Raw genomic sequence first — 10924 nt, forward strand, 5'->3', positions numbered from 1 at the left:
ACCTCCCAATGTATGAATAAATTAACCTTCACCTCCCAACGTATGAATTAATGTAAAGCGCATTAATGTCCATTCCCATGTGGTGCAGGTGGCGATGGCCAGGCTGCGTGTGGAGGGGGAGGCGATGGCCACAGTGACGCCCGGCTGCCATTCCTCCATCTCCTCTTGGCTCAGTGACCTGAGCGTGGGCAGCGAAGCGGACCAGTCTCTCCACAGCTTCAGCCAGTCCAACCAGAGCCAGCATCACGGCGAGGCCTTGGCGGAGCCTGACCGGACCCTCTCCGACTGCGGGAGCGAGAAGACAGGCACTCCGACTAAAGACCGGCTGAAGGAGAAGCTGCCCCCGTCCATGGTCAAAACCAACATCCAGGTTCTGGGGCCGTCCGGTAACCTTTCACCTTTCAAGACCACCATCAGCGTTCACCCGTGCGTGGCTGTGAGGCCGCTGGCCATTTCCTCGCCAACAAAGTCCAGCCGGATCAAAGACCCGGCCAATCCCAACGCTCTGATCAAAGACCCAGCCAATCCCAAGGCTCTGATCAAAGACCCGGCCAATCCCAACGCTCTGATCAAAGACCCGGCCAATCCCAAGGCTCTGATCAAAGACCCAGCCAATCCCAAGGCTCTGATCAAAGACCCAGCCAATCCCAAGGCTCTGATCAAAGACCCAGCCAATCCCAAGGATCTGATCAAAGACCCAGCCAATCCCAAGGCTCTGATCAAAGACCCAGCCAATCCCAACGCCAACAGAAGCCCATATTTAGCTTCCCTCTCCAGTGAGATGAGCTTCGAGGACCCCTGGCTGAGGCGTGGCGGTGAGGACGGGAGGTCCTACGAGGAGAAGGCTGGAGCTGGAGATCAACAGAAGTCCTGCAAGGATGGTGAGAGAAACTCTGCTGTGTTTATCATTACAGAATTGGTCATTCTTTTTAGATTGAATTATTGAACAGTTTATGTCTCGTCATAATCATATTCTATATACGTATAAGTGAGCCTTGCCGAGCCCTGAGGCCCATAAGGGCAGGAGCCTATCTCCTGTCTCTGTAGCCATGAGGCCCATAGGGGCAGGAGCCTATCTCCTGTCTCTGTAGCCATGAGGCCCATAGGGGCAGGAGCCTATCTCCTGTCTCTGTAGCCATGAGGCCCATAGGGGCAGGAGCCTATCTCCTGTTTCTGTAGCCATGAGGCCCATAGGGGCAGGAGCCTATCTCCTGTTTCTGTAGCCATGAGGCCCATAGGGGCAGGAGCCTATCTCCTGTCTCTGTAGCCATGAGGCCCATAGGGGCAGGAGCCTATCTCCTGTCTCTGTAGCCATGAGGCCCATAGGGGCAGGAGCCTATCTCCTGTCTCTGTAGCCATGAGGCCCATAGGGGCAGGAGCCTATCTCCTGTCTCTGTAGCCATGAGGCCCATAGGGGCAGGGGCCTATCTCCTGTCTCTGTAGCCATGAGGCCCATAGGGGCAGGGGCCTATCTCCTGTCTCTGTAGCCATGAGGCCCATAGGGGCAGGAGCCTATCTCCTGTTTCTGTAGCCATGAGGCCCATAGGGGCAGGAGCCTATCTCCTGTCTCTGTAGCCATGAGGCCCACAGGGGCAGGGGCCTATCTCCTGTCTCTGTAGCCATGAGGCCCATAGGGGCAGGAGCCTATCTCCTGTCTCTGTAGCCATGAGGCCGATAGGGCAGGAGCCTATCTCCTGTTTCTGTAGCCATGAGGCCCATAGGGGCAGGGGCCTATCTCCTGTCTCTGTAGCCATGAGGCCCATAGGGGCAGGGGCCTATCTCCTGTCTCTGTAGCCATGAGGCCCATAGGGGCAGGAGCCTATCTCCTGTCTCTGTAGCCATGAGGCCCATAGGGGCAGGGGCCTATCTCCTGTCTCTGTAGCCATGAGGCCCATAGGGGCAGGAGCCTATCTCCTGTCTCTGTAGCCATGAGGCCCATAGGGGCAGGAGCCTATCTCCTGTCTCTGTACTGTTTCTGTAGCCATGAGGCCCATAGGGCAGGAGCCTATCTCCTGTTTCTGTAGCCATGAGGCCCATAGGGGCAGGAGCCTATCTCCTGTTTCTGTAGCCATGAGGCCCATAGGGGCAAGGGCCTATCTCCTGTTTCTGTAGCCATGAGGCCCATAGGGTGTGAGGCAGGTGGATAGGGCGCTAGTATATCACAGGGACTGAGTGCCAAGCAGGGAGGCAAGACAAGACATGAACTGATACAGTAACATATGACATGTTTCTTTTCCACTTTCCCAGTCCACGGTGGGGACCACCGCGGGAGCTCCAGTTCAGGAGGCGAAACGGTCTCTTCTCCAGACTGTTGTAAAAGACTAGATGGCCGTGAGACGCCGGCCGTGGTCGCCCACGGAGAGGCGCTGAGAGGCGTGGTCGCCCATGGAGACGGCCTGAGAGGCGTGGTCGCCCACGGAGAGGCGCTGAGAGGCGCGTACTGCCCCGACGTCCACCGCACGGCCAGCCTGCCTCGCTGGCATCGACTCAACCGCCACGACGGCTCGGACAACGCAGAGTACCGCAGTCTGGGCCTCGCCGCCGCGTCCACCCCCTGCTCCCCCCGCCACGCCACGCTGGACCGACGAGGCTCCGTCTTCTCCCACAGGAGAGGAGGAATCCCTCCACTCCCTCCCGTTCGGAAGTCCAGTCTGGACCAACGGAACCGGGCCACCGGGCCCCCGTTGAGCCCGCTGCACCAGCCCAGCCACGGCCTCTCGTTCGGCCTGCAGCTGGCGGCTCCTCCTGACCACGAGGCCAGACCACGAGGCTCCTTCAGCGCAGAGAGCAGTCGGCTCTTCAGTGCCAAGCTGGAGCAGCTGGCGAACAGAACCAACTCGCTGGGCCGGGCCCACCACGGCGGCTCCCACAGCGCCCAACACTATGACTGCCTCTCCCTGGAGCGAGGAGCGAGTCTGAGAGGAGGAGGAGGAGGAGGAGGAGCTAGGGGGGGCGACAGCACCATGCCTCGTACGGGTCGCAGCCTCACCAGAGGCGGCTCTCTGTCCTCCAGAACCGGTGGTGCCGGTCCCGGCAGCGCGCCACAACAGTCGCCGATTAAAACCAGCGGCCAATCAAAGATCTCGGCGGTGAGTAAGCTACTGATGGCCAGAGGCCCTAAGGGGCGGAGTCTGTCCGCCTCCAGCACCAATAAGACTCTCAGCTTCTCCACCAAGTCCCTCCCCCAGGCCGCCAACCGCAGCGCCAGTCTTCCCCCCAATGGAAAGGTAACGTCTCCTTTTTTTTATCCATTTCACAGTCTCTGCTCAGCTGTATTTTAGAGACAGAGGTTTTCAACTGGTGGTCCAAGGACCACTGGCGGCCCGTGAAAGTATCACATATAAATACAGTAATGTAGGTAAACTTAAAGTCTGTTGGTTCCCAAAAGCTATACTTTCTTACACAGAATGCTCAGTGGGAACAATATTGAATTAAATTGTGTATATCGTGCACCAAATATTCTGTGAGTGGAAACAGTGGGTCAATTAAGACAACCTGCACAAACCGGCAATAAATGGTAAATGGTGCATTTATATATCGCCTTTATCCAAGGCGCTTTACAGAGATTGTGCATTACATTCACCCATTCACACACCCATTCATACACCAATGGCGGTGGAAACCATGCAAGGCACCAACTACTGTAGCACATCGGGAGCAATTAGGGGTTCAGTGTCTTGCTCAAGGACACTTCGACAGTAACTCTGGGGGAGCCCGGGTTCGAACTGGCAACCTTACGGTTACCATCCAGGCACTCTACCCCTGAGCCACCGCCACCCCCAATGGTGCCTGTAGGAATTTGGTGTGTGATGTCATAAAAGAGGTCTGTTCAGAACCTTATGAGTTGTGAGGATTACTTTAGACAAGCACAGCGTCAGAGTGTTGGACGGGAGGGAAGCAAAACGTCAAACAGACAGACATAGAGAGAGCACAGGAGAGGAGAGCACTTACTCCATCCCCGCCTTAGTCTACCAGACAGAGAGAGTACAGGACCTCCACTCACTCCATCCATAGTCTACGTATAATTATATCAGCAGAACTAACAATGAACCATGTAGCGCTCCTGGACAGAGCGAGGTCACAGCCTTCCCAGACTCAGGTCTCCTGTTCCGAGAGTCCAAACACATTCATGCGTCGGGACCTCCTATATGAACGCCCCAGCGACCCGAATGGACAGGTCACCTCAGCAGCCTGTCAACCAATAAGAAGACCTGTAAACAGCCAGAAACCAGGACCTTACAACCATCAACCGTTAATCCCGACTTCAACCCAAACAGGAGAAGTAGAGACACATCGTCCTAATCACACAGGACAAAGACCTTACGTCTGTAAACAAGTGTGACAAGAGTTTCAGTCACAAAAGTAGCCTGGAGACACACCAGCGTGTCCACACTGGAGAAAAACCATTCCACTGTAAACGGTGCGATATGAGTTTCAGCTAGACGGGTCATCTGAAGAGACACCACCAGCGCAGGCACACCGGAGAGAAGCCCTTCCGCTGTACGCTGTGTGACAACAGGTTCACTTCTTTATGGGAACTGCAGATACATCTGCGCACCCACACCCGGGAGAAACCCTTCCACTGTAAACAGTGTGACAAGAGTTTCAGTCAGATCGGTAGTCTGAAGACACATCGGCTCGTCCACTCTGGGGAGAAGCCATACCACTGTAGACAGTGTGACAAGAGTTTCAGTCTGTTGGGCAATCTGAGGACCCACCAGCGTATCCACACTAGAGAAAAACCATACCACTGTAAACAGTGTGACAAGGGTTTCACTCTGTTACGTACTCTGAAGATACACCAGCATATCCACACCGGAGAAAAACCACAACACTGTAAACTGTGTGACAAGCGTTTCAGTCAGATAGGGAATCTGAAGACACACCAGTTTATCCACTCCGGGGAGAAACCATTCCACTGTACACAGTGTGACAAGGGTTTTACTACCGTATTTTACCTGAAGGTACATTTGCGTATCCACGCTGGAGAGAAACCATACCACTGCAAACAGTGTGACAAGCGTTTCACTACTTTATGTGGTCTGAAGAGACACCCGCATAATTTCCACAGTGGAGAACGACCGTTTCAAGGTGTTAGGACACCTGAAGACACACCTGAGCAACAGGTTTGGGCCTCAGATGGTGGAGAGGCTGCTGGGGAAATGGAAGCCTCCTAGTTTAATCCTCAGAGCCTGATTCGGGTAGATGTTTTGAAGAGTCACCAGCGTTGCCACAACGTACATTTTTGAGGGGCTCTAGCCCCTCCTATATACAGCTTTAGTCCCCACACACACACACACGTCTCAATATTTTCCATTGACAATGAAAGGAGAAATTTGGTAAAATGCCCGCCAAATATGACGTAAATGTAACCAACCCCCAGACTTCACACGAGTGTGATTCTTTTTAGAGCACTTATGACAGCCAAGTCTATGGACTTTGAGGATCTTATACAATGTTTGTTATAGAGCACTTATGACAGCCAAGTCTATGGACTTTGAGGATCTTATATAATGTTTGTTATAGAGCACTTAATAAATCGTTTGCCAGCCAAGTCTATGCTATGGACATTAACGTTTGTTTAACCCATTTTGGGCGGGAACCCCTTTTTGGTGTTAGCATTACGTTATGCTTTAGCTATTGAAAAATAGCAGATCTACAAGCTCGTAGCGCGCCACTCGGTGGCGCGCTATGAGCTTGCAGGTCTGCTATTTTTGAAAAATCGAACAACGACTGACATAGAAACATAGCTTTTTCAGAAAACTGTCAGGGTGTAGAAGACATTTTTAGAATCTGATCTCAGGTCAGAATGGGCTAAGGCCCTAAATGACGACATAAGACGCCATGTGGCCGATATAAATACATCGGGTGCCCTATCTTGCTTTGCAGACTCCGGGTCCGGTCCAGGGTCCGGTCCAGGGTCCGGTCCAGGGTCCAGTCCAGGGTCCGGTCCAGGGTCCGGTCCAGGGTCCGGTCCAGGGGGGTCCGGTCCAGCAGCAGGGAGCCTCTTCTGGCTCCTGGTCGACCCAGTCTCTGAGTCGCAGCCAGGGAGGAAGCCTGGCTGCCAAGCTGCCTCTGAGGGCCGTGAACGGACGGATCTCCGAGCTCCTCCAGGCCAGCGCCGGGGCCCGCTCCAGGGGCCACGCGGCAGGAGGCGGAGCCTCTGATCCTGGGGAAGAGGGAGGAGGTGAAGGACAGGCGAGGTAATGACATGACATCATTCTCAACTGGCTTGATAATAATGATAATAATAATGGATTTTAATTTATAACGCACTTTATATTCAACAGAATCTCAATGTGCTACATGCAGCAAATTAATAAAAGCAAAAGAAACAACACACCATTAAAAAACATCTAAAAGAACAGGAACATTTAAAACATAATAAGGGCAAGGCTATAAAAATGCTTTGGTAAAAAGGAAAGTTTTGAGTCCTCTCTTAAAAGCGTCGACCGACTGTGGGGCTCTCAGGTGGGCGGGGAGAGCGCTCCACAGTTCGGGGGCGACCGAGCAGAAAGCTCCATGGTGCGTAGGTTGGTCTTTATGGGTTTGAGGAGGTTGGTGTTTGAGGAGCGGAGGGAGCGGCTTGAGGATTGAAGGGTGACAAGTTCCTTGAGGTACGGGGTAGGGGGGGGGGGGGGTACTGAGGAGGTACTTGAAGTCCTCGACTCGCTCGAGCACCGTCCGATGGTTTTGTCCTCGGTGTGGTAACTGTCATTACCTTTGTTTTCTTGTTTAGTGGTACTAGCGGAGGAGGAGGAGGAGGAGTTGTTGGAGGTGTTGTTGGAGAGGAGCAACCTCCGGAGGTCACCAGCCTGCCGTCTCCCTACAGTAAGATCACAGCACCCAGAAGACCTCAGCGCTGCAGCAGTGGACATGCGAGTGACAACAGGTACGGTTAAAACAAATTATTAAAAAAGGGTACAAACGTCTGTCAGCCCCACAAATTCATTCATGAATAATAATGAATTCTATTTGATGTCGCCATATATTTCAGGGTTATAAAAAACAAAACATAATCATCAGGTATACTATGATTATCCCATTTAGGCCTGACATCGAAATTAAAAAATATATATTTTAAAAACTGACATAGGTGTTTCTGTATCAGTGGTTGTCAAATTACTTCATGTCAAGGACCCCAAAGATTATCTGTATTTGGTCTGAAAATATGTTGTTCCAGGGACCCCCCCCCCTCCAATGGCAGTCCCTCCACATATGTGAATATTTATAACCACACCTGGGGGTCTATTAGAGTAATGTTAACGCCATAGAGATGCATACCAAACAGCAAAAAGTACAATAAACACGGCTCTCCATGCGTGATGTTTCTGTATGGAAGAGTTCCATCATAATCTGACGTTTCCAACCAATCACACAGCAGCGTTCTGACGTTCTCTCCCGTTGTCCAATCACACAGCAGCGTTCTGACGTTCTCTGTCCTGTCCAATCACACAGCAGCATTCTGACGTTCTCTGTCCTGTCCAATCACACAGCAGCGTTCTGACGTTCTCTCCCCTGTCATCCAATCACACAGCAGCGTTCTGACGTTCTCTCCCCTGTCCTGTCCAATCACACAGCAGCGTTCTGACGTTCTCTCCCCTGTCCTGTCCAATCACACAGCAGCGTTCTGACGTTCTCTCCCCTTATCCAATCACACAGCAGCGTTCTGACGTTCTCTCCCCTGTCCAATCACACAGCAGCGTTCTGACGTTCTCTGTCCTGTCCAATCACACAGCAGCGTTCTGACGTAGCGTTCTAACGTAACGTTCTAAAATAGCGTTCTGACGTTCTCTGTCCTGTCCAATCACACAGCAGCGTTCTGACGTTCTCTCCCCTGTCCTGTCCAATCACACAGCAGCGTTCTGACGTTCTCTCCCGTTGTCCAATCACACAGCAGCGTTCTGACGTTCTCTCCCCTGTCCTGTCCAATCACACATCAGCGTTCTGACGTTCTCTCCCCTGTCCAATCACACAGCAGCGTTCTGACGTTCTCTGTCCTGTCCAATCACACAGCAGCGTTCTGACGTTCTCTGTCCTGTCCAATCACACAGCAGCGTTCCGACGTTCTCTCCCGTTGTCCAATCACACAGCAGCGTTCTGACGTTCTCTCCCCTGTCATCCAATCACACAGCAGCGTTCTGACGTTCTCTCCCCTGTCCAATCACACAGCAGCGTTCTGACGTTCTCTCCCGTTGTCCAATCACACAGCAGCGTTCTGAGCGGGGAGTTGCCCCCCGCCATGGGCAGGACGGCGCTCTTCTACCACAGCGGGGCGAGCAGCGGCTACGACAGCATGCTGCGGGACACAGGAAGCACCTCCTCCGCCCAGGACTCCCTCAGCGAGCACAGCTCCGCTCCCAGCTCCTCCTCACGACACAGCTCCGCCCCCAGCTCCTCCTCACGACGCAGCAAGAGGAGCCGCAGCACCACAGGTAGAGATACAGACAGTTACAGACACACAGGTAGAGATACAGAGTTACAGACACACAGGTAGAGATACAGAGTTACAGACACACAGGTAGAGATTACAGAGTTACAGACACACAGGTAGAGATACAGACAGAGTTACAGACACACCACAGGTAGAGATACAGACAGAGTTACAGACACACCACAGGTAGAGATACAGACAGAGTTACAGACACACAGGTAGAGATACAAAGTTACAGACACACCACAGGTAGAGATACAGAGTTACAGACACACAGGTAGAGATACAGAGTTACAGACACACAGGTAGAGATACAGAGTTACAGACACACAGGTAGAGATACAGAGTTACAGACACACCACAGGTAGAGATACAGAGTTACAGACACACCACAGTAGAGATACAGACACAGACACATGTCCACAGGTAGAGATACAGAGATTACAGACACACCACAGGTAGAGGATACAGAGTTACAGACACACAGGTAGAGATACAGAGTTACAGACACAGTGGCAGCAAGAAGAGCATGCCAACATGCTAATGCTAAGCTCATGCTTACATGCTAATGCTAACACCACAGGTATACAGTGGTGTTTTTTATTTTAGTTTTAGTCGTGGTCCCCTTGAACAGTTTTCATTTAGTTTAGTCAACATTTTAGTCACCTGGAATGTTTTAGTTTTAGTCTAGTCTAGACTAAATATCATAAGATTTTAGTCGACTAAATCTACAGTTGATTTAGTCGAACAAAATGTGTTTTTTGGCTATTTTTTATTTGCTTCTTTTGAGTGACACTGTAGTATGACGAAGTAGGACATTAATTTATGGAAATAAATAAATAATAATAATAATAATAAAATAAAAGTTGAAATATGGAGATACAAGGTTTCTAACCCTAACCCGATACAGAATAACAAATATTCAGCGAGAGAAATGATACCAAAATGTGAAGTCTGTGAGAAATAAAATGAGATAAGGCAGAAAGGTGACCTTCAGCAGCCTTGAAATAGTAATTGGAATTTGCTGATGTTAGCTAGATAATGAATATAGATAACCCTCCCCCGCACGCAGGCACACGCACACACACACACACACACACACACACACACAGCACACACACACACACACACACACACACACACACACACACACACACACACACACACAGCTGCCTATCATCTGGTCAGGATGGCGTCCGAGGCTAGCGGATTATTTGAAAACTCTAGTTTAGTAAAAATAATAACACAAAACAATATCAAACATACAAATAGAACATTAGCTTACACAATACAATATGCAAATGATCAAAATGTACAGTATTAAAGTGTCCGTGGTGTGTGTGTGTGTGTGTGTGTGTGTGTGTGTGTGTGTGTGTGTGTGTGTGTGTGTGTGTGTGTGTGTGTGTGTGTGTGTGTGTGTATGTGTGTGTGGTCAGATAATGGTCACATTTAGTGTTGTTTTTTTTTTGTCCCTCATGTTGTGACATGCAGTCCCATACTGTGCAGAATGATTGTGGCTCTTTACTCAAATGTCCTAAAATATTCTGCTTTTATATTATCATATTTATTGCATTTTAATAGGAAGTGTGTCTCAGTCTCTTACCTCAGCTGAGGTACAATGACCTCACACTCTCTGTTCTGTTCTCTCTCTCTCTGTTCCTCAGTACAGTCTCTCTCTCTCTCTCTCTCTCTCTCTCTCTCTCTCTTTCCTCAGTACAGTCTCTCTCTCTCTCTCTCTCTCTCTCTCTCTCTCTCTCTGTGCCTCAGTACAGTCTCTCTCTCTCTCTCTCTCTCTCTCTCTCTGTTCCTCAGTACAGTCTCTCTCTCTCTCTCTCTCTCTCTCTCTCTCTCTCTCTCTCTCTCTCTGTATCTCAGTTCGGTCTCTCTCTCTCTCTCTCTCTCTCTCTCTCTCTCTCTCTCTCTCTCTCTCTGTATCTCGGTTCAGTCTCTCTCTCTCTCTCTCTCTCTCAGTACAGTCTCTCTCTCTCTCTGTATCTCAGTTCAGTCTCTCTCTCTCTCTCACTTCTCTCTTCTCTCTCTCTCTCTATCTCGGTTCAGTGTCTCTCTCTCTCTCTCTCTCGTTCAGTCTCTCTCTCTCTCTCTCTCTCTCTCTCTCTCTCTCTACTCTCTCTCTCTCTCTCTCTCTCTCTCTCTCGGTTCAGTCTCTCTCTCTCCTCTCTCTCTTCTGTCTCGTCTCTCTCTCTCTCTCTCTCTCTCTCTCTCTCTGTAATGAGTACAAATGGCTGAATGTGTCTCCTTGACCTTCATGTCTGCACAGAGACCAAGAGAGACAATACAACCTTATTAAAATAGCATCTCTCTCTTTCTCTTTCTCTCTCTCATGCCAACACACACACACACACACACACACACACACACACACAACACACACACACACACACACACACACACACACACACACACACACACACACACACACACACACACGTTACATAATACGCACACAGACCTTGTGAGCTATTAGTTCCC

General features: G+C 50.6%; 1 protein-coding gene across 1 annotated transcript in view; it reads left to right on the plus strand.

Annotated features, from left to right (window-relative positions):
* kif26ba (kinesin family member 26Ba) overlaps positions 1-10924 on the plus strand; it is a gene marked incomplete at its 5' end in the record, with an annotated part of 107224 nt that overhangs the window by 91478 nt on the left and 4822 nt on the right. The window contains 5 exon segments of the mRNA XM_083759204.1: positions 89-881; positions 2248-3227; positions 5962-6203; positions 6749-6892; positions 8212-8435. Of these exon segments, the coding sequence (XP_083615330.1) occupies positions 89-881; positions 2248-3227; positions 5962-6203; positions 6749-6892; positions 8212-8435 (2383 nt within the window).

This window comes from Protomyctophum parallelum, assembly GCF_964188405.1.
Source record: "Protomyctophum parallelum genome assembly, chromosome: 2".
Lineage (NCBI taxonomy): Eukaryota > Metazoa > Chordata > Actinopteri > Myctophiformes > Myctophidae > Protomyctophum > Protomyctophum parallelum.